General features: G+C 42.5%; 1 protein-coding gene across 4 annotated transcripts in view; it reads left to right on the top strand.

Moving 5' to 3' along the window:
- The window catches only part of LOC113093152 (zinc finger MYND domain-containing protein 19-like), an 81,838-nt gene extending 58,625 nt beyond the window's left edge, over positions 1-23,213 (top strand). For 2 of the 4 annotated variants that reach the window (XM_026259004.1, XM_026259005.1), the window contains exon 7: positions 21,731-23,212. In XM_026259004.1, the coding sequence (XP_026114789.1) occupies positions 21,731-21,874 (144 nt within the window). In that variant the 3' untranslated portion in view covers positions 21,875-23,212. Of the gene's footprint in view, positions 1-21,730 lie in introns of all 4 variants that reach the window. The other 2 variants (XM_026259003.1, XM_026259006.1) reach the window with 2 other exon arrangements.
- The last annotated feature ends 466 nt before the right edge of the window (positions 23,214-23,679 follow it).

Raw genomic sequence — 23,679 nt, 5'->3', positions numbered from 1 at the left:
CACAATGAATTTGAAGTAGTGCTTATGTCTTCACCTTGAAAATGCCAACTTTTCATCAGATTGCTCCTGACTTGCCATCTCTGCTGCGAATATCTGTGTAGCTGTTGCGTGTGCCGGCATGTGTGTAAAAACACTGGCTCTGATTGGCTACCATGAAACACATGACTCTGCCTTAGCCAATCATAATCGCTTATCTCGTCATTAACCCACCTGCTCACTAGCTGTGTGAGCCAGGGGTCCGTTCGGATTGCATAGTTTATTAAATCAATGCATAGTAACGCACCGCATTTAACGTTCAGTAACGTTAATGGCGTTGTAACAACGGGAAAAGTAATTAGTTAGATTACCGCGTTACTGAAAAAATAACGTCGTTACCTAACGCCGTTCTTTTAAAACTAACATTTTTATTTAAAACATTGTCTTACCTGCAAGCGATGCGCGAGCATCATCCCGCTGTCTCTTCTTTTTTCTTTTTTCCGCCCTCGACTCTTGGTGCCTTTTCGAGGCTATGTCTGAGGTCGGTGTCTGCCAAATTTGACATTGATTGAGGCATAATCGAACAGACCACTGGGAGGTGGGGAAGGGGAGGCACCAGAGGGAGACTGGCACAGAGATTCACCTTTTTCTCGACTAATTTGGTCTAGGCCTATATTACTTTTTATTGCTTTTGTATATTAACATGCTTTTAGAAATATTTTATTTGTTATTTATACTAGTAGCCTATTGTGATGATTTTTTTACGACCCAGATTCTTTGGTGCCCCCCCAAGCACTTGGTGCCCTACGCGCAGTGCGTGATGCGCGTGTGCGGAGCGCCGGTGTAGAGTGGAAGCAATCAAAAACAACAAAAAGAGCAATGATATATAAGTGCTATAACAAGTATCAGTTAGGTTAATACAGTACATGTAGCATAGGATTTTAACTAATATAATAAAAAGAAAACAGATAGAATAAAAAAATAAAAGAATAGAGCAAGCTAGATAGAGGTCTTTACACATACACACACACACACATACATATACAATTGCATAATAAATGAAAGGAAAAAGGAATACACAAAGATTAGAAAGGTAGTTAGATTTTTTAAAGAACAGAATTAGAATAGTGAGTGTTAAAGTTAGAGGGTCAAATAAAGATGGAAGAGATGTGTTTTAAGCCGATTCTTGAAGATGGCTAAGGACTCAGCTGCTCGGATTGAGTTGGGGAGTTGTTATTGTTAATTATGATTTTTTTTTTTTCATCGATACTGAAACGCACACAGCCTATTTACCTCTTGAATAATAGTTAAGCTTCAAATGGGCAACATCACAAATATGGAAATGTTTGATTTCTCCCGATTGAGAAAGCCCAAGCTTACCTTATGCTTAGCTTTAAATTATTATTATTATTATTTATTACTAAGCCTATATTATTTGATACTGCAATTATATTTATCCACTAGAATTATATATTTTTAATTATTGTTTTGTTCTGATAAATTTGTTAAATTTAAAGGATTTGTTGTAAAATATTTTCTAATAGCCTATTTTTTCCTTTAACAAACTCTGATTTATTTTTTAGTGTGTCTAAAAAAAAAACATGCAGCAAACGAATATAGGTGATTGTTCCGTTAAAATGAAACCTATACACGACTCATATATTTTTTTTCCTCTGACAAACTTAATTTGTTTTTTAGCATGTTTAAAAAATAAAAAATAAAGAAAACATTCAGCAAATGAAAATAGGCGATTAATCCGTTAAAATGTGTTACTCTTGGTTAACAGTAATTATAATAAAATTTTTTTTTTTTTCATTGCATCTGAAAATGACTTTGTTCATTACATTCACTTCACGTGATCTGGCGCAGATCAGCCTCCCGCAAAGCTCAGCTGTGGACAATTTAAACATGTTTGATATAAAGCAGTGGTTCTCAACCCGGCTGGTTCTAATGCGGCCTGCACCACATACTGAATTTTTTTTTTTTGTTTACATCAATTAAAAAAAAAAATGCTACTAATGAAATATAAGCTATATCCTAATGTTTTTGTGTGATTTTTTTTCTTTATATATTATTTTCAGACATGAGCACTGGCATAAGCATTTCACGAACACATACAAGCGTGCACTTTGGCAGAATTCAATTCAAATAGTCATCAACAGCCATTAGGTAAATTGCCTTTAAGGTAAAATTGACAAATTTGTTTAAGGGAGAAAAAAATAAATAAATACAAAAAATGCCAGCGAATGAACATGTACAAACTGTGAATAGTCGCAGCATCACTATTGAAGGAGAAGTGCTGGAATTTTTTATTTTTTTTGCCCCACAACTCACTTAAAGAAGTTCAGATAAATGGAAACACCATACACTATGTAACAATCCTTAATTGAAGAAATGTGGCAAAATATCTCAAGAGAGAACCTCATATTATTAAATTCAAAAGTGCTTTCCATATTTGGATCAAAATAGGCTACATTTGTGAACGCACATTTTCTGAAATGTAGCGCGTCAGGTCATGCGAGCCTGCATCTTAAACCCTCTGTCAAACTTTCTGCGTCCGCGAGTCCGCTATGGACCGTTAGGTAGGCGTGATGTAAAAATGTCATTGGAGAGTGTGTGCAGAATCTCTGAGCAGACTACCACGCGGACAGGTGCAAGTGGTCAGTAGGCTTCAAAAGCAAAATTGCACGTGTGCAGGCAGAGTGAAGAAGCTCATTGCTACTAGAACCTGTGCAATCCGTCAATAAAAGAATATAAAGACAGCGATGTGCAATAATTCTGGGCAATTGCAGAGCAGGCCATCAGCCTGCGCATTCAGAAGTATAAATTGAAGAAGTCTGCGTCCGCGCTGGCCGTGTACGCGTCCGGATTGCATCTTGCGGAAAGTATAACACGGGTTACAATCGCATATGTCATTTAACCCAAAGCTGTGATTTGCCCAGTTCACCGAGCACTTATCTCCCCCGTTTCAGGGGAAGGAAACAACAACAGTTGAGACAAACAGCCTACACCACAAATATATTACCATCTTCCATTTAGACTAATAGATCTCGACGTTTGACACATCCTAGCGCATTTGAAGGTGTGTTATTTACATATTAGCTGGTTAGTATTACAGTTTTTGGAGGCTTCGAAGGATGTTGGATATGTGCCATACATTTTTCCAAGAAAAGTGCCTGCAAACCCTGGTTATTATTTCTTTGTCCATAGCACCGAGCAGAACGGCAGAAATGATGATTGTTTTGAAACCTAGCAAAGCCCCCAAGTTGTGATCTCAAGAAAACAAGACAAATTAGCTGCTAAGATGCTCTTGCCGTTCAGGAGTTGTGGCAGTAGAAGGTTTAAATGGAGGCTGGCTGTCCTCTGTGTGTAGGCAGAGGGCTTTAGCTACTGATTGATATGGACCAACCTAAGCCTTCAGCAATCAGCAGCTCATTATCTCAGCGAAATTACTACATCATCCAGCCCGTCAATAAAAGAATATAAAGACAGCGATGTGCAATAATTCTGGGCAATTGCAGAGCTGGCCATCAGCCTGCGCATTCAGAAGTTTAAATTGAAGAAGTCTGCGTTCCCGCCGGCCGTGTACGCGTCCGGATTGCTCATGCGGAAAGTATAACACAGGGGTTACAATCGCAACAACTTTGTGCTGTTACTCCTTTCAAGCTGAATCTCACAAAATTGGTCAGCTCCCGACAGCATCAGATGTTTTATTTATAGGGAGTAGAATTGTTTATTTCAATGAATGTAATAGATTATATATAATAATAGTTAGGCTATAATATTATAAATCAGGTTGGTTTGTATTGCTGACGTAATATGTAAATTATATGCGTAGACTTGCACTTAGACTATAGTGCGGCCCGCTGGAAAAAAAGGTTGAGCACCACTGATATAAAGGTCCATTTTATACAGGAATTGTTCATTTAAAAAAATCGAATGATATTGTTAGTTCTAATTATATTGTTAACACAAGTTCATTTAGAACTTTTTTTTTTACTTATAAACTCCTTGAAAATTTAAAGTTAGTTTAATAGTATTTAAATTCAAGTTTAAAAAAAGGTTTTAATTGCTTAAATTATTTTTATTAATTAATGTTATCATGTTTATTCTTGTAAAAAATACATGTTTATTCTTTAGGAAAACAAGGGAAAAAATAAGGGTCAATCTGAATATTTGTTTTGCTTTACCTATTTATGTAAGCTACAATTATTCAAATAATAATAATAATAATAAAATAATGTCATTAAAAAATACCATTGGCCTGAGTAATTTTGACCATTACCTTTTCCTCCTACAGTCAGCGAGGCTTACCTGTCCAATGCCTTGAGTATTGAGCTCCCATCGGACGCCGGTGAGAGCCTCCTGGCAACACAACTTTACCCTTTCCATCTTACGTCCGGAGAGGCTTACCCGTTCAATGCCTTGAGTATTGAGCTCCCATCGGACATCGGCGAGAGCCTCCCGGCTAGACAACCTTACCTTTTCCTTTCTACGGTCGGCGAGGCTTACACGTTCGGTGCCTTGAGTATTGAGCTCCCATCGGACGTCGGCGAGAGTCTCACGGCCACCGAACTTTTCGTTCCTGTTTGACGGGTGACAGTACTCGCTGTACGACGACAAGAGTCTCCACCTCCCGCCAAACTCTGTCCAAATCTTTTCCCCCTGCCTGGCGAGGCTTACCTGTTCGACGTTCTTAATCCTGATCTCCCATCGGATGCTGCGAGAGCCCCCGCACTCGGGTTTTCCTCTTCCCGCTCCCCGGCCGGCGAGGCTTACCCGTCTGATGCCGTTGAGTATTGTGCTCGTGTCAGATGTCGGTGAGAGTGCTTCCGGTTGGGTTTTTTTTTCTTGCTGCCCACAAACATGTCTTATCCATCTGATGCCGTGAGTATTGATCTCCCGTCAGGTGTTGCAAGAGTCCTCTTTGTCGGCGGTCCAAAGCTCGTTTATCTGCTCAACTGAGAGGACCTACACGTCCGTCGTCCTGAGTCTTGATCTCCAGTCAGAGGCTCCATGGGTCCTCTCGGTCAGTTATCTGCCCTGGTTGCCCGGGCCCTCCTGGTCGGGCTATCCAATCACGTTGCTCCTCCGTTATCGGCCGGTAGGGCTCATCCGTTCCAATGCAGTGAGGTTCTCTGGTTGTGCAACGGCTCGAGCCCTCCCGATCGGGCGCCCCAAATCACGTAGTCCGATACAAGCAGCCGGTAGGGCCTATCTCTCCAAATAGGTAAAGTTGCTCCCACTGGAGTACATAGGCTCTTCCGACCTGCCAACCAGCTGACTTTCTAAATATCAGCCCCCGCCAGATCTCAACGCTATTGTGGGGGGTCCTTAGTCTGGCGGCTGTCCTTTCCGCTATTGCTTTTTGGGGGGGTACTCTAGGTTCGGGCCATTCCCGAGCTCAGAGCCCCTTCCCTGTAGCCTGGTAATACCAGACTCTGCTACTTCACTTTGCTTCGTAGACAGAGTCTGGAATGGCATAATAGAGAAGTGTTTTCTCTCTCGCTAGGGGGCGCTTGTCTGAAGTTTAAAATCATTGGTTACACGTAAGCCAATCAGATACGTTTAGTTATGACGTATGTTATGCACCTGTACAGCCGCATCGAAGCACAGACATCATGCATCGAACTCAAATCTATGATTGAACTTCCACTGTAAACCTGTTGTTAACACATGATGATGCGAGCGAAATACCGGAGTGAACATGGCTGTAAACGACTTTTGCAGATTATGCGAAGTTAATCTACGCATACACGGTACAATCACGGCCTCTAAACTTATTTTTGACTCACCATTTGTATGCGACGTGTGCCTCGTCGACAACCATGGCGACAAGGTTGTCTTGATAAAGCGTTGATGCTAGCATAGCTCGCCATTTGGGATTCAGAATCCAGGATTCGGGGCTACCAAAAATAAGGCTGTAATACCCCGCCATTATATCTTGATCATTGTGCACGCCAAACTGTGCAGCACACAGACCAAGTTTTTCTGCCTCCTTGACCTGATCCTCCACGAGTGCAACCAAGGGGGACACAATTACAACTATAGCCTTGCCGGCCTTTGGCCTCCCCAGTTTCTCGCTAACTAACGGTAACAATTGATAAATTAAACTTTTCCCAAAACCAGTCGGGAGTAGGGCCACAACATCACCTCCATTTAAAATGTTTATCAAACATTCTTCTTGTTCTGGCTTCAGTTTGAAAAAGAGTTGAATGTTCTCCATACAAGAGCGAATTGCATCCCGTGTCTCGTTTTCCATTTCCGCGGTCGTTTCGGTTTTCGATTTCTCTAACCTACAATGTAAAACGTACTCGGTTACTAACGTAACCTCGGTTCCCTGAAATACGGGAACGAGTACTGCGTCGAAGACGCATATGGGAAAAACCCCTTTTTTCTCCTGAACTGAAGCCTTATTCAATCACGCAGTGAAACTGCACAGCCATTGGATCGTGCAGTGCTATTAAAACAAACCAATGGCTTGGCAGCGGTGCTGCACGAACCTATGGCAGCGAAGCCCGCCAAAGCCCGCCAATATGGGCGGGGAATCTGGCTATATATTGGCCGCTTTGCCACAGGAATTCAGGTTACTTCGACTGAAGCGTCGACTGAGTTGTGCAGCCTTTTTAGCATGGCAAGGAACGCAGTACTCGTTCCCGTATTTCAGGGAACCGAGGTTACGTTAGTAACCGAGTACGTTCCCTTTCAATACTTCACTCGTACTGCGTCGAAGACGCATATGGGAACCCAGTTCAATCACGCCATGCTAAGAAGGGAGGACGACCAACGCAATCAAACTTGATTTGTTAAACCAAGATATGATAATAGCAACTAGGGTCAGAATAAGCTCAATGAGGTTACGTCTGGCCTAGCCTGATCATCCCGTGTTCGTATCGCCTCAGTAGCCAAGGGACCGAGTGCATACGAGTAGAGTTTGAGCCTTGGGCAAGAATGGCCAAGAGCATGCAAATGAGGAACAAGAAGGTGACCTTCACACAGAAAGTACCCTAGCATGAAGCGCCGGGACGTCTAGATTGTAAAATCTAGCAAATGTGGACGGCGAGCTCCAGCCAGCCGCCTCACAAATTTCTGCGATAGTCACACCATTAGACCATGCCCAAGACGAAGACACTGCTCTCGTCGAATGGGCTCTTACTCCAATTGGGCTTTGCAGGCCCAAAGAAGAGTAGGCTAGCTGGATTGCATCAACAATCCACCTTCAAAGTCTTTGCTTAGAGACCGGTAACCCTCTGGTGTGGTTTCCAAAGCATATGAAGAGCTGTTCTGATCGTCTTATTGGCGCAGAACGCTCTATGTAGACTTTTAGAGCCCTCACTGGGCAAAGTAGATTCAGCCCTGGATCCTCCTCTGTGCTTTGTAACGCAGAGAGGGTGACCACTTGTGCTCTAAAGGGTGTGGAGAGCACCTTTGGCACATAGCCATGCCTCGGTTTCAGGACGACCCTCGAGTCGTTAGGCCCGAATTCTAGGCAATTAGGGCTTATCGAAAGTGCTTGCAAATCACCCACACGCTTAACAGACGCTAGTGCCAATAGCAGAGCGGTCTTTAGCGACAGGGCTTTAAGGCCTATGGACTGTAGCGGTTCAAAGGGGGCCCCCTTCAGGGCTCTCAGCACCGTGGGCAGGTCCCAAGAAGGGACGGTGGGAGGGCAAGGCAGATGAAGCCGTCTGGCACCTCTCATAAATCGGACGACTAAGTCGTTTCTGCCCACCGACTGGCCTGCTATAAGGGCGTGTGACGCCGCTATAGTTGCTACATAGACCTTGAGCGTGGAGGGGGATCGTCCCTTCTCCAAGAGCTCTTGCAAAAATGACAGTATCACTGATACGTCACAAGAGGTCGGGCTTTCACCATGGTCTGAACACCATGTGGAGAACACAGACCATTTGGAGGCATAGAGGCGTCGTGTAGACGGAGCTCTAGCCTGTGAAATTGTGTCTAGCACACGCTCAGGGAGTCCCGCGGGCTCCCGTCGAGCGACCAAAGGTGCAGAGACCACTTCTCTGGGTGTGGATGCCAAATCGTCCCGTCCGCCTGAGAAAGGAGGTCCCGTCTCAGGGGAATGGGCCATGGGGCTGCAGTCAGCATCTGCGACAGGTCGGCTATCCAGTGCTGATTTTCCCAGAATGGGGCTACAAGCAGAACCCTGCATCTCTGGTCCCTGACCCGCCTGATTACTTGGGGAATCAGAGGGACCGGAGGAAAAGCATAAAGAAGACGGTTGGGCCAGTCCTGGGACATCGCGTCCTTGATCTTGGAAAAATATATTGGGCAATGAGAGTTGTCTTTTGAGGCAAAGAGGTCTATTTCCGTTCTGCCAAAGACCTCCCATATCTTCTGAACCGTCTGCGGGTGGAGTCTCCACTCTTCTGAGGAGACTCCGCTTCTTGACAGCATATCCGCGCCCTTGTTCAGCTTGCCCGGAAGATGCACTGCTCTCAGGGACCCCAAATTACTTTGGGTCCATTCCAGCAGTCGCGACGTCAGTCTGAAGAGACGCGTCGATGACAGCCCACCTTGGTGATTTATATAAGAGACCACCGTCATGCTGTCCGATCTGACCAGCACGTGGTGGCTTTTTAGGTCTGACAGGAAGCTCTGGCAGGCTCGTTGAACTGCAATCATCTCGAGGCAGTTGATGTGAAGCCTGCTCTCCTCTTTCGAACATTGGCCGAAAGCGGGTTTCCCTTCGCACAGCGCGCCCCAACCCTTGTTGGACGCGTCTGTGGAGATCACTTTCCTTCTGCAAACCATACCAAGTGGAGCACCCCGTTCCATCCATTGCATGTCCCTCCAGGGCCGAAATACAGTCCTGACTCACCTTGATATTCAAACGTCCGTGACGCCATGCATGAGGTGGAACACGTGGTTTCAGCCAATATTGGAGGGGGCGCATACGAAGCAGCCCGAGCTCCAGCACCGGCGATGCCGCCGCCATAAGACCCAGCAGCTTCTGGAATGTCTTTAGGGGTCGAGAAGCACCTATTTTGAAAGAGGCCGCAAGTCGCTGTAGAGCCGCAGCGCGCTCCTTCACCATTGTTGCCCTCATCGTCACTGAGTCTAACACTGTTCCCAGAAACGATATCCGTCGGCTGGGGGACAGTGAGCTCTTGACAAAGTTCACCCTGAGCCCCAGGCATTCCAGATGGCTGAGGAGCACAGTTCTGTAACCCAATGCCTCCCCCTCTGACTGAGTTAGAACGAGCCAGTCGTCGAGGTAATTGAGAATGCGGATGCCCTTCTGCCTGAGAGGGGAGAGAGCCGCATCCATGCACTTTGTGAACGTGCGAGGTGCCAGAGACAGCCCAAAGGGGAGGACCTTGTATTGGTAAGCCACGCCCTCGAAGGCAAATCTCAAGAACGGCCTGTGACGGGGGGCTATCTGGATGTGAAAGTAAGCGTCTTTCAGATCCAGCGAAAAGAACCAATCCCCTGAGCGTATTTGCGAGAGGATTTGTTTCAATGTGATCATTCTGAAGCGCCATCTCATGAGGGCACGGTTCAGATGTCTTAAATCGAGGATGGGGCGCAGCCCACCATCCTTCTTGGGAACCAGGAAGTAACGGCTGTAAAACCCTGAGTCGCGGTGTGCTGGGGGAACGATTTCTATAGCTCCCTTCACCAGCAGATTTTTCACTTCGGCACGAAGAACGTGAGCGTTCTCTTTGTGCACTGAAGTGGTGACCGCCCCGCGAAAGCGTGGTGGCCGTCGTGCGAACTGAAGGGAATAGCCGTGTTTTATTACTCCCATGACCCAATCTGATACCCCGGGAATGGCTTGCCATTGTGAGGCCCGGATGGACAGAGGTTGTATTAACTCGAGTGATTGACCGCCGTGGGGGGACATAGCACTCGTGAGTGTTGTGTGAGGAAAACTGCTCTTTTTGTGAAGGAGTGTGTTTTTTGTTTTTTGCACTATAACAGCGCTTTGCTGTCTGGGCGCTAACAAGGGCCCATTGTTTGCAGCAGGAACAACTTCGTCGACATCTGGAGATGGACGGCAGAACACATGGGGCAGTTTGGGGGGTGGTCCGGCTGTGGCGAGACTTAGCCCCCTCCTCTTTTCTTTCCTGTCGATCAGGATGACGGCAGCGGCGCAGGGTCCAGCACTATCTTGGGCCGGGGTCCCATGCGCTTGGGATACTGATACCGTCTGGTGGCCGAGCGAGAACGGTGTCGAGGCTCGAGTTTCACCGGCTGGGCTGCGGTGGTAGCAGCTGGCGCTTGCTTAGGAGGCTGACGAATCGGCACCTGTCTGGGGCGACTGGCAGCAGATGAAGCGCGCTTCGGCAGGAAGTGTCGCATTGCCTGGGACGACTTCTGCGCCTCTGTGAAACGGTCGGCGAATCCCTCTATCGCCGGGCCAAAGAGGCCGCTGAGGGAGAGATCGGTGCATCTAGGAACTGCGCTCTGTCAGCATCCTTGATCTCCGTAAGGTTGAGCCATAAGTGGCGCTCCAAGACGACCAGGTTAGCCATCGAGCGCCCAATGGCCTGGGCGGTGCTCTTGGTAGCACGCAGCGCCAAGTCTGTTGCACTTCTCAGCTCCCTGAGCGTGGCGACATCTGGGCCAGACTCGTCGGTGGCGGCGAGAAGTTTGGCCTGGAAGACTTGAAGCACCGCCATAGAGTGGAGCGCCGCGGCTGCTTGCCCTGCCAATGAGTAGGCACGCCCGGCGAGCGCCGACGTCGTACGGCAGGGTTTGGACGGATGGTTGGCCTTGGCTTTCCATCCAATAGCTGCTGGCGGGCAGAGATGCACGGCCACAGACTCGTCCAGCGGCGGCAGCCGTTCGTATCCTCTTTCATTAACCCCTTTGCTTGCAAGGATCGGTGATGGCACTTTCACAGCATGTTAAACATCACTCTCTGATTTGATCTCGACAAACTGTGCATCCTTTAAAAGTTGAAAGACTTTAGCTTTGATATTTTACCAATGTTTTGACAAAACATTGTTGCAGTGACAGTTATTTAGTAATTTATGTCAGGAGTGCAAAATAATAAATCCGTATTATGCCACATTTTGAATAGAAATTCACCACTCATTCATATTCAGTCATGTCAGCAGCGTTTTTTTTATTTTATTTTTTATATAGACCAGGATTTATAGACCAAAGATGCATATCTGCGGAGATGCAGGTCCTTCTCAAAAAATTAGCATATTGTGATAAAAGTTCATTATTTTCCATAATGTAATGATAAAAATTAAACTTTCATATATTTTAGATTCATTGCACACCAACTGAAATATTTCAGGTCTTTTATTGTTTTAATACTGATGATTTTGGCATACAGCTCATGAAAACCCAAAATTCAGATCTCAAAAAATTAGCGTATTTCATCCGACCAATAAAAGAAAATTGTTTTTAATACAAAAAAAGTCAACCTTCAAATAATTATGTTCAGTTATGCACTCAATACTTGGTCGGGAATCCTTCAATACCTTCAAATGACCACAACTTCTCCAAATATTATCAGATTTCCATGTGTTACACATCGTTGGAAAGCTTGGAGACTACACTTTTAGTATCTGTGAATAACTCAAAATGCCCCAGAACCGACTTGTGTCCCTACTTTCCGTGATTGGTCACATATATATATGTGTGTGTGTGTGTGTGTGTATTAGGGCTGTCACAATATTAGATTTTTCATATCACGGTTATTGTGGCCATAAGAACTCTCGATGTCGATATATCGTGATATCTTTAGAAACCTTGGGGTGGGCAAGATATTAGTCAAATTATGTTTTACTTTGTTTGAGTTTTTCTTTTTCACCCAACGAGCATAATGATACTGATAAACCCAGGGCACAAGACTCTGGCTTTCTACGTCTTCTTTGAAGCTCTTATGAAATAACAAGAGAGAAAATACTGTCAGGTTCAACAGTATAATGAATAAATATTAATGGTAACACTTTACAATAAGATGCCATTTGTTAACCTTAATGTATTAACGAACATGAATGAACAATACATTTATTACACAATTTATTAATCTTTGTTAATGTTAATAAAAATAGAGTTATTCAATGTTCATAGTACATTAATGTTTACAAACACAACTTGTGATTTTAACAATGCATTAGTAAATGCTGAAATTAACACAAACTAAGATTAATAAATGCTGTGGAATTATTGTTCGTTATTATTTATGTTATTTATATATGTTAACTAATGCTCTTCTGCCTTCAGCTTAAGTTTGCTTTTGCAGCGAGCTAAACAAAGGCTTAGTAAAAGTCGTAGACAGCTTTCAGGGTCAAACTTTGTTTACTGAAGCCCAATTTGTGAAACTGTAACACAAATGAACAATAATATGAAAACATATCTCTTACCATGGTACATTCAGTTCACATAGATCAAACATATATAACCTTTATATAATTTAGAAGATAGCTATGATGTAAATCAAGAACAATCAAGCATCTCAATATATACCCCTATTTACAGTTAACATGTCAGATGTAACTAGTTCTCAAACATGAGTACAACCTATCAAAATACATGTAACAATATTTTACTGCTTAGATTAACATTTTAAACTTACAGATTGTGCTGTTTTCAAGAGTAAAACGAGAAGGAAGGACGTGGATGCACCTTCACACTCTGCTGCCATGAGCTCTAACATCCTAAAATGGCTGCTGTATTTTTATAGGAGACCTGCTACTTAAAATGTCCACAAGGTGTCAGTATTGATAAACTAAACTATAATATGACTAAGGCCAGGATACTCCCCGCCTGACATCAACAGATGTCACATCAAGCTTGAACAGTACCAAAGGCGTCAACATCCAAATTGTTAACTACGTTAATTAGTGTCCTTTGAAACCAGAAGAACCACTTCAGTGACGGGTCTCAGAAAGAATCTTGGTTCACCTTTCTTTATGATTTTTACTTCAATCTTTCTGACTTTGCCATCCTCACTTGGGTAAGTTTTAGTTATAATGCCAACTGGCCAGTCATTTCTTTTCTCCTGAGCATCTTTCAGAAGCACAACATCTCCATTCTGTAAGTTTGGCTTAGCTGTGCGCCACTTGCGACGTTTCTGAAGTCCACTTAAATATTCATTCTTCCATCTTCCCCAGAAGACATTGGCTAAATACTGAACTCGCCGCCACTGAGCTCTGCACAGATCGTAGCTTTCAAATTGGCCATGTGGTACAGGTGGGGCTCCAACTTTCTGCGTAAGGAGCATTGCTGGTGTTAGTATCATTGGTTGTTCTGGATCAGTAGAGACTGTAGTTAAGGGACGAGCATTCACAATTGCACTCACTTCTGCCATGAACGTTATTAAAACTTCATGTGTCAGTCTTTCAGAGCTGTGTTGAAGAAGCATAGCATCGAGAATACGTCAGGGAAACTCCAATCATGCACTCCCAGGACCCTGCCATATGTGAAGCATGAGGAGAATTGAACTGCCAGCAGCATTGGTTATCAGACAGGTAAGCTTGGATGTTTGTGTTGTGGCAACCTTTCTTGTCAATTTGTAGCTCTTTGCAGGCTCTCACAAAGTTGGTTCCACAATCAGACCTCAAGACCTTAGCGGGCCCTCTGATCGCAAAGAAACGCCGCAGGGAATTGATAAAACATGAGGCACTCATAGACTCAATCACTTCTAGGTGAATCGCCCGTGTAGTCATGCAAGTAAATATGACAGCCCATCTTTTAGCTTCTGCTGGGCATCCTCGTGTTTTCCTGACCACAACTGGCCATGGACCAAAGACATCCAATCCAACAAATGTGAATGGCGGGTCTACGTGTAATCTGTCAGCTGGTAACTCAGCCATTATCTGCTCCTCTTGTTTGCCTCTCAATTTGCGACAGGTGACACAGTTGTAAATGGAGCTGCTGACTGATCTCTTACCTCCAACAATCCAGTAACCACCTGCCCTTATGGCACCTTCCGTGAGGTGTCGGCCTTGGTGATATACCTTCTCATGAAAGTATCGAATCAAAAGCTGAGTAACATGATGTTTCCCAGGTATGAGAGCTGGATGAAGTTCTACAGATGGCAATTGAGCACTCCCCAGCCGACCCCCTACTCTGAGACACCCTTCTGAGTCAATAAATGGACAGAGTTTGCTGAGAGGACTTGACTTTTTTACAGACTGTCCTTGTTCTAGGCATTTAAAGTCATCTCTGTATACTTCTCTCTGAACCGTTTGAATGATAGTAACTGTAGCCTGCTTCAGCTGCTCTTCATCTTTAAACTGGCTGCAAATGTGCCATCCGCGACAGACATCTCCTGACCCAGGTTTGACACACTTGGCTATGTGTTGCAATCGTGCTATGGCCTTTAACAGGGAGCTCCATCTAGAGAATCGTTGGAACCTTTCACTCCCAAGGTTTTTCTGTGACACACTAGTCACACAGGTAATACACTCAGGACGAAGCTCTGCATCTGTTTCAGGATTGATGAGGGTGTAGGACCTTTTATCAAGTTCGTCTTGTCTTGTGTGTAGGAGGAATGGAGGACCTTTAAGCCAATATGATGAAGTCAGTTGTTCTGAGGGGAGCCCTCTGCTTGCAGGATCGGCTGGATTAAGATGAGTGGGCACAACGTTCCACTGATGCGGTCCCGTAGAGTGTCTAATGTGCTGTACTCTATTATGAACGTAGACGTGAAAACGCCTCGTCTCATTGTAGATTTAGCCTAGCACTACTTTAGAGTCTTACATTGTCCAGTGTTGTGTCCAGCTGTTCTTATAGCATTTCAGCTACTTCCACTGCTAGTACAGCCGCGCATAACTCAAGCCGAGGGACAGTGACATCCGGCTTAGGAGCAAGTTTTGCTCTGCCGAAGAGGAACCCAACTTCACTCAGACCATCTGGGTTAGTAACTTTCAGGTAAGCTACTGTTCCTACAGCTTTAGTGGAAGCATCACAAAACACAATGATCTCTTTCTTGTGTGCACTAGACAATGAAATGGAGGTATACATTCTTGAGATTTTTAATCCTTGCAGATGTTTAAGAGAATCTTTCCATTTTTGCCATTTCTCTTGTTTCTCATTGGGCAGAATGACATCCCAATCATCTGCATCTCCAGAGATGTCTCTCAGGATGGACCGACCCTCAATGCTTACAGGTACTACAAATCCTAGAGGATCGTACAAGCTGTTGATGGTAGAAAGCACTCCTCGCTTAGTGTAAGGTTTGTCACTGATGGATACTTGAAAAACAAATGCATCTGTTGCCAAGTCCCAACACAATCCTAAGCTTCGTTGTATGGATAGTGAGTTTACACCAAGATCAAGGCCCTGCAGTGTAGTTGCCAGATCTTCATTCGGGAAAGCTCTCATGACAACGGGGCTATTGGACGAGATTTTGTGTAGGCGGAGGTTGGATTGTGCTAGCATCTGTTGAGCTCTGTGCAATACATCAACAGCTTCAGCTTCAGAACTGAATGATTTTAGCCCATCGTCCACATAGAAATGGCGTTCGATGAAGAGCCTTGCATCACTTCCATACTCTGACTCTCCCTCTACAGCTGTTTTTTTGAGCCCGTATACAGCTACTGATGGGGCGGGGCAATTACCAAAAACGTGGACCCTCATTCGATACTCTATGATGTCTCCATCAAGGTTGTGATCCTTAAACCACAAGAAGCGCAGGTAATCTCGATGGTCCTCTTTGACCAGAAAGCTGTGAAACATTTGCTCAATGTCTGCCATCACAGCATAGGAGTCAGATCTGAAACGGACAATCACACCTATCAGGCTGTTGTTCAGGTCTGGGCCTTTAAGGAGAACTTGATTCAAAGAGACGTTGTTGTATTGAGCACTTGAATCAAACACTATCCTGATCTTTCCTGGCTTTTGTGGGTGATAAATGCCAAAACTTGGGAGGTACCAACATTCCTTATTGTCTTCAAGAGGGGGAGCAATCTCCGCATGTCTTTTTTTTAACATTGTCTCCAAGAAATCCACATAATGGTCTTTCATGTCTGTCTTCTTTTTCAGAGAACGACGAAGTGATAATAGACGACTGACAGCCTGGTCTCTATTATTGGGTAAACGCTCTCTGGGACAGCGGAACGGGAGTGGAGCCACCCAACTATTAGATTTGTCTTTGGTGAATTCACTGTCCATAATATCCAGGAAAACCTCATCTTCTCCAGATAGTGCAAGCATGTTATCTTCTTTGGTTTGTTTGAAGATATGCTTGCCAATGTCGTGAGATCGTTTCGTGCTCGATATTAGCCTGTGCTTTTCATTAGTGAACTTTTCTTTTGAACGAATGCTGTTTCTGCAAGGTGTGAGAAAGCTGGGTCTGCCGTTCTCAAGGACGCTAGTTTTGAAGGTGTTCACCGTGGGCTTGTGAGCTCCACCGAGGCACATATCTCCTACAATCACCCATCCCAGATCGAGGAGTTGGGCATATGGAGCATTGTGAGGACCGTTGCGCTGTCTGCGGACCTTGTGCGCACGGATAAGATCTCTCCCTATGAGAATGAGAATGTCAGCTACGGGATCCAGTGGAGGTATCTGAGATGCAATGGCACGAAGATGAGGGTGGTAAGAAGCGGCTTCAGGAGTTGGAATCTCCAGTCTGTTATCAGGGATTGAATTACACTCTATGAGTGTTGGAAGCATCATTGATATTTTCCCATCCAAGGATTCAACCACAAAACCCTTTGCTCTCCTTCCACTAGTATCAACTGTGCCTGAGCATGTTCTCATTGTGTAAGGAAAAACTTCACCTTGAACATTGAATGTATGAAAGAAGGCTGACCTCGCTAAAGATAGGTTACTTTGATCGTCCAACATGATGTACACACGGTTCTTTTTCTCAGAACAACCATCAGGGTAAACGTTGACTAGGCAAATTTTTGAACATGACTTTCCTTGTAAACCTGTTCCACATATTTCTGTACAGACGGACGTGGTCACTGTGGAGGTTGGTTCTTCTTGCTCCCCGCCTTGAACCTCTGTTGGTATGGTGGGTCTCTTTTCAAGCCATGGAGCTGGACCATCATGAAGAGCAGAAACATGGTCATGACTATTGCATTCTGAACAATGGATAGTCATTTTGCAGTCTTTGGCTCTGTGGTCTGAAGAAACGCAGCACTTGTAGCAGATCAAGTTCTCTTTAAGAAACCTCTTCCTTTCAGCTAAAGACTTCATTCTGAAACCTCTACATTTCGCTAGTGTATGGTTCTGTTTATGAAGGGGGCATTGACTTGTCAGGTCAACTGAACTGGTTTTGGAACTTACAGATAAGTTTGATTCCACCTCTGTTTTGCTAGCAGAGATAGAAGGTCTGAATCTTGACTGCTTCATTTGGAATGTTTCAGCTTTCAGAGGCAATGCATTAGAAGATTGAAAAGAGAAGCTGGGATCTGTTCTCATTTCAGCATTTTCATTGACAAACTCAACAAAGTATGAGAAAGGAGGATAATGAAGTAGGTATTCTTTCTTGTATTTTGTTCCCTTAACAATCCATGATTCCTGAAGATTCTGTGGCAGTTTTTCGACAATAGAGTTTATTCCCTTTGATGTGTCAAGGAATCCAAGACCAGGTAGATTTCCTTCTTCTTTCATCGCTTGAACTTCCAATAGCAGATCTGCGAGTGCTTGCAACTGATTGAAGTCTTTGTGAGAAATCTTAGCGAAATTCTCTAAACGTTTGAATAAAGATGCTTCAATTACCTCTGGGGAACCAAATTTTTTGTCCAAACGTTGCCATAAATGTGTGAGACCAGCTTCAGGATCATGTGCATGGGCTGCTCTTATTCTCATAGCATGTTGGAGGGACTCCCCGCCGAGCCACTTGGTAAGCAAATCAATCTCTTCATTGCCTTTTAGATCTAGACCATCAATGGCATTCCTAAATGCTATTTTCCAGGGTATGTAATTCTCTGGCTTGTTGTCAAATACTTTGAAACTGGAAGTGAGAAGATCACGGCGTGCAAGAAACACTGCAAGATCAGACACCTCTCTGGATTGAGGTACTGGTTCACTTGGTGAGCAGGGATTTCTCACATGAGTGGGAAAGCTATTTGACTGCCTTGTTCGCTGATACCCCGTTTGGTCATGTCTGCTTATTACATTTACAGCGTTAGGGGTAGACTGGTTGATTCCAGGAGTGTCTTCTTCTCTCTTTATACTCTGGTTCTGAGAAAAGTGTGTCCGAATGTATTCTTCTGTACGTTCAGCGGCCAAAGAACTACTCCTTTCAGTTTCGTCATTTGAACAGCTTGCAGCAGATTCCAATACCTTTGCTGCTGCGAGAGCTGCTTAAGCTTCACCCTCCTCTTTCAGAGCATTTAGCGTTGCTTTAATCCTAGCCTTTTCAACCTCCATATCTATCTGGCGCTTTGCAAACTCAGCTCTTGTGCGTGCGGCCTCTGCCTTTGCGCGTGCTTCAGCTGCAGCTTGACTTGCATTAGATCTATGAGAGCGGCGTGAGGATGTAGCGTTGCTGGCTGAAGATTTAGCCTCTGACCTGGTTTTCAGCTTGGAAGCTTGGCTATGTTTTGACGGGTGCGACATTCTGTTTTTTTTTTTTCGATAGAGTGCATGTAATCCAGTGTTAAACTCTCAATGTGAAGTAAATATTTTCACTCTTCTGCCTTCAGCTTAAGTTTGTGAAAACTGTAACACAAATGAACAATAATATGAAAACATATCTCTTACCATGGTACATTCAGTTCACATAGATCAAACATATATAACCTTTATATAATTTAGAAGATAGCTATGATGTAAATCAAGAACAATCAAGCATCTCAATATATACCCCTATTTACAGTTAACATGTCAGATGTAACTAGTTCTCAAACATGAGTACAACCTATCAAAATACATGTAACAATATTTTACTGCTTAGATTAACATTTTAAACTTACAGATTGTGCTGTTTTCAAGAGTAAAACGAGAAGGAAGGACGTGGATGCACCTTCACACTCTGCTGCCATGAGCTCTAACATCCTAAAATGGCTGCTGTATTTTTATAGGAGACGTGCTACTTAAAATGTCCACAAGGTGTCAGTATTGATAAACTAAACTATAATATGACTAAGGCCAGGATAAATGCAATTAACTAATGTTAACTAATGAACCTTATTGAAGAATGACCACAGATGAGGCATTAAGTGCATGGCACTGTGACCAACTTAACATTTACAGAGTTTAATGTAGCAATGTGGTCGCTCAGTTTTTCAAGATCCGTTTTAATCGTGTAACTGTTCATAGATTTGAACAAAGAAATAAATAAAGTGTTACTATGTACAGGCCGTATTGATTGCAAATACAAAAATAAGACGAGTGAAAAAACGCGGTACTTATTAAAATAATCACCCTTTACTTAAGTATATGAACACAGAAAACCGCTGTTAATAGGTTATATAATATTTCCCAGTCTATGACTAGTAAAATAATAACAACTTACTCTGATGAACACAGCTCTCCTCAGAGTAGCTGCGAGTGCTGCGTCGTCGTCTTGTGTGACAGGTGTCAGAGTTAAGGCACGATACTGCCACCTGAGCACACAACCAGGTACTGTTACCAAGTATTTACATCTGGTGTCATCATAAGAGAACTGTTCATTTTAAATATTGCGGTTATCACTAATATATCCTCATACACTAAATTAACACGATATCGATAATTGTGAATTTGAATATCATGGTTATCGTCAATACCGGTATATCGCGACAGCCCTAATTTGTATGGATATATATATATATATATATATATATATATATATATATATATATATATATATATATATATATATATATATTAGGGCCGGGACTTTAACGCGTTAATTGAGATTAATTAATTACACAAAAAATAACGCGTTAAGATTAATTAGTTACAGAAAAAACATTCCCACATTTTTAATAACTTATTTTTGCACCGCGGAACGTTTCTCACTGGATGAGTTTCGGCGGACCGATTATACTGAAGCACCAACTAGCGTTCGCATATCACCGCAGCACATGATCGAACCTCAAGTATCACCTCAACGTAAAACATATAGCAGCTAGCGTGGACTTTACACTTCATGTTGAACTATGTATTATTTTGTTGGTGCAACAGTTTATGTTGAACTCTTTATTGTTTTGGCCAAGGTTATTGAGAGTTGGACTTTGTATGTTATGGCCTCTGAAGCAACAGAGAGATGTTTTCTAATAGTCAGGGTTTCCAATGTTCTGAATGTAATTGACAGTATTGTGTATTACTTAAAAAACACTTTACAGAAGGTTCCAGCACCTATAAGCTACCTGAATTTCTGAAATGTACTATTTCTAAATTGTTTCTAAATATGCCATTACTACACTTAATGGCAAAAATTGCACTGGTCTGCTAGACTTGGTTGAACAAAAATAAACAATATTTTGTTGCTTAAGCTTATGTATTCAGTCATTATTCAATTGTATACTTTAAACTGTTCACTGTTCTAAGGGTCAAATATTTATGTGCGATTAAAATGCGATTAAAATGCGATCCATATCCATATATATATATATATGGATATGGATATATTGAAGGATGTTGGCGCTATATATATATATATATATATATATATATACACCGCAATATCGCGCTCTCTCTCTCTCGCTCTCTCTCTCTCTCTCGTGAAGCCCATACGGAAGTGACTAAAACTGTTATTCGTCAACTGGCCGCTTAAGCGTTGGAACAAAAGGGAGCCAATCCCATAGACTCCCCATTTAAAAATGCCCAACTTTAAAGCAGAAAAAAGAAAAAAAACATGTTTACAGCCTGGTGCAAAAAAATATATATATATTTTGGTCTATATAGCTAAATTTACCATTCATGACATCTGTGAGAGGGGTGATTTTTTTTTTTTTTTTTTGTTTTTTTTTTTATATAACTCATCCGTTCAAATTATATTATGCCTTAAAGTTCTGTATAATTAAGGGCATGGCCACTTGAGACAGGTTGAATGTCGCTGCTCTCACTGCTGTTGCGCTAGGTGGGCGTGGTTTCAGGAACCAGCTCCCGTCTTGCCGATTTTTTTTATTACCCCACAGTGACGTGCAGTGACGGGCTGCCAAAATGGCGACGGCCCGCTCCGCCTACTTTTGGTTTCAAAAACTCTCTTCGGAAACCTATGGGTGACATCATGGACACTGTCCATGCTTTTATACAGTCTATGATATATATATATCATATATATATATATATATGAACAACTATTTGAATATCTGGAATATGAGAGTGCAAAAAAATCTAAATATTGAGAGGTTCAGTTTTCATATATTTATGGTAGGAAATTAACCACATATCTTCATTAAACATGTTCTTTACTTAATGTCCTAATGATTTGTGGCATAAAAGAAAACTGATAATTTTGAACCACACAATGTATTGTATTACTACAAATATACCCATGCAAATAAATACTGGTTTTGTGGTCCAAGGTCATATATTCACAGAGGACACGTTGCGTTTAAAAATGCTGGATGCGGCGAGAAAGAATGGAACGGAACACAGCCACATAACCCTCACATAAGACTTTTATTAAAAACGCAATGCACTTGGTGTGCAAAATAGCACAAAAAGCAGGGCAGCATGTATTATATGAAAATGTCTTATCTTTTCGTTGCCCAGAAGTATACACCATGTTCTGAGAAATTACACTCTTAATTGGCTAATACTGACCATACCATACGTTTTGCAACCAGTTGTCACTTTGACATGTTTGTTTTTATTATATTTATTTGAGCTGTGACAATTCTGTTATAGTGTCTCTGTTTTTGTACCTTTGCAGTTGAGGGAGTTCAACATCTGTGGCCGATGCCAAGTGGCACGTTACTGTGGCTCACAGTGCCAACAGAGAGATTGGCCAGCCCATAAGAAGCAGTGCCGTGAGCGTAAACGGGTTCTGGCTCTGGAGTCTGAGCCGGAGCGATGATCCCCCTCAATCCCAGTTTGAAGAACGATGGTCACAGTGGGTGTGGGGTGAAAAAACTGACTGCTATGATAGGGGACAATTTTGGTGGGTTGGATGGGCCTGATGGAAAACCTACTTCCCAGAACTTTCATATCTCCACAACTTGCCTATGGGGATTATGGGAAATTTAGTTTTTTGTTGTTCAGAGGGAGGTCTAAAAGGCTCCACCTGCTGCTATGGATGTGTGTTTAATGAAGAAAAACACATACATGATGTCGTCAGAACTCTTTCTCTGTGGACTGCATATGAGTATTGACAGTCATGCGCTCGCTTGTTCTATCTGCCCTTCTGTCATGACGTATTAGCCGCCAACGAGGGACAAAACTGCTGTACAACTGATGATGAGATGGAATACGGACCTCTTCACTGTACTACCCTTCTTCCTTTTCTCCCAGTTGGACTTCTTGTGCACAACCTAGCACATAGTCATTCACCTGCCCTACCTTCATAAGTATAAAGCCACACCACCAGTATCTGTGTGTGTGCAATGCCATTATTGACTGAAGGACATGAATAAAGAGTTTGATTTTTATTTTTATTTAATTTTTTCCTTTTCTTTTTGGGGTTTCAGTGTTGGGGAATATGCCTTTGGGGTGAAGGGATGTCATCTTTAAGTCTACCTGTTTTTGAAATGCATTACAATCCTATTTACCTTTCACACTTGTGTCATGTTTGGTTTCATTTACCATAACAAGCACTCAGTTAGAGGGATGTCCTGGGAAAAACTTGAAAACCCACATGGAAAGTTGACTATGATTCGTATTGTCCATGTGTACTTGGATGTTTAATATTGTCGTTTGGGTCCCAGTCATTTAATGTTTAGTCATCTTGTTTGTCTTAAAATCTTTGTCAAAGTGAGTTTAACATGAATTTTGTTTGGAAAAAAATACTACAAAATACTATTTGCACACAAGTTCTAAGTGTGTCTTCCTCTTTACGTCAAGGGCAACTCTACCAAACTGTGACATGCACTCCCAAACAATCATGTGTAATAGACTCATACATGTGATATTTGTCTGAGTTCATATTCCGAATAATTTATTTATCTGGTTTGGTTGGACACTGCTAAATACCCTCAATTTTATCCTTGTACTTATACTTTTTTTTTTTTAAGCTATTACCATACAAACATTTAAATGCATAAATATGTTAATGGACAAGGTTTGTGATAACTCACCGTCTCTTGTCACTGTAATATATAAGAATAAAAATAGTTAAAATCTCAGATGTGTAAAGGTTAATCGGGTAGCATAGTGTCTGTTTTGTCCATATAATGTTTTCTTTAGAGCCTAAAACTGTTTTTCTTTTCAATTCAAGTTGAATTCAATTCAATTTGCATTCAATTCAAGTTTAATTCAATTCAAGTTTAATTCAATTTTCAATTATTATAAGATTCAGTCACACTTGTAGCAAAATTTGTTAGTTCTGTTTGTTGATTCGGGGTTAGCATCATCTGGGGTTCTCTGAGTGGTCAGCATCATCTCTTCTCCGGTGTTCTGGATCCAGACTGGAGCTTGTGTAAATCCTAGTTACCACAGGATGTAAATCCCGTGGCAAAACATAGAAACCAATAGAAACTAATTCAATAATTAATATATCTGTCTTATCCGTATTGTATAGGAAAAAAATATTGGTTATCCAATCTTTTACATTTTTAACACACTCTTGTTAGCTTAGATAATTTAGAAGTTTCAGCTGGTCTCGTTGAGGTATATAGCGGAGTATCATCAGCATAACGGTGGAAACGAATCCCTTTTATTTTATTA

The sequence above is a fragment of the Carassius auratus genome, unplaced genomic scaffold, assembly GCF_003368295.1.
Source record: "Carassius auratus strain Wakin unplaced genomic scaffold, ASM336829v1 scaf_tig00214900, whole genome shotgun sequence".
Taxonomy (NCBI): domain Eukaryota; kingdom Metazoa; phylum Chordata; class Actinopteri; order Cypriniformes; family Cyprinidae; genus Carassius; species Carassius auratus.
Note: the sequence above shows the minus strand (reverse complement) of the source record. Positions and strands in the feature narration are given on the sequence as shown.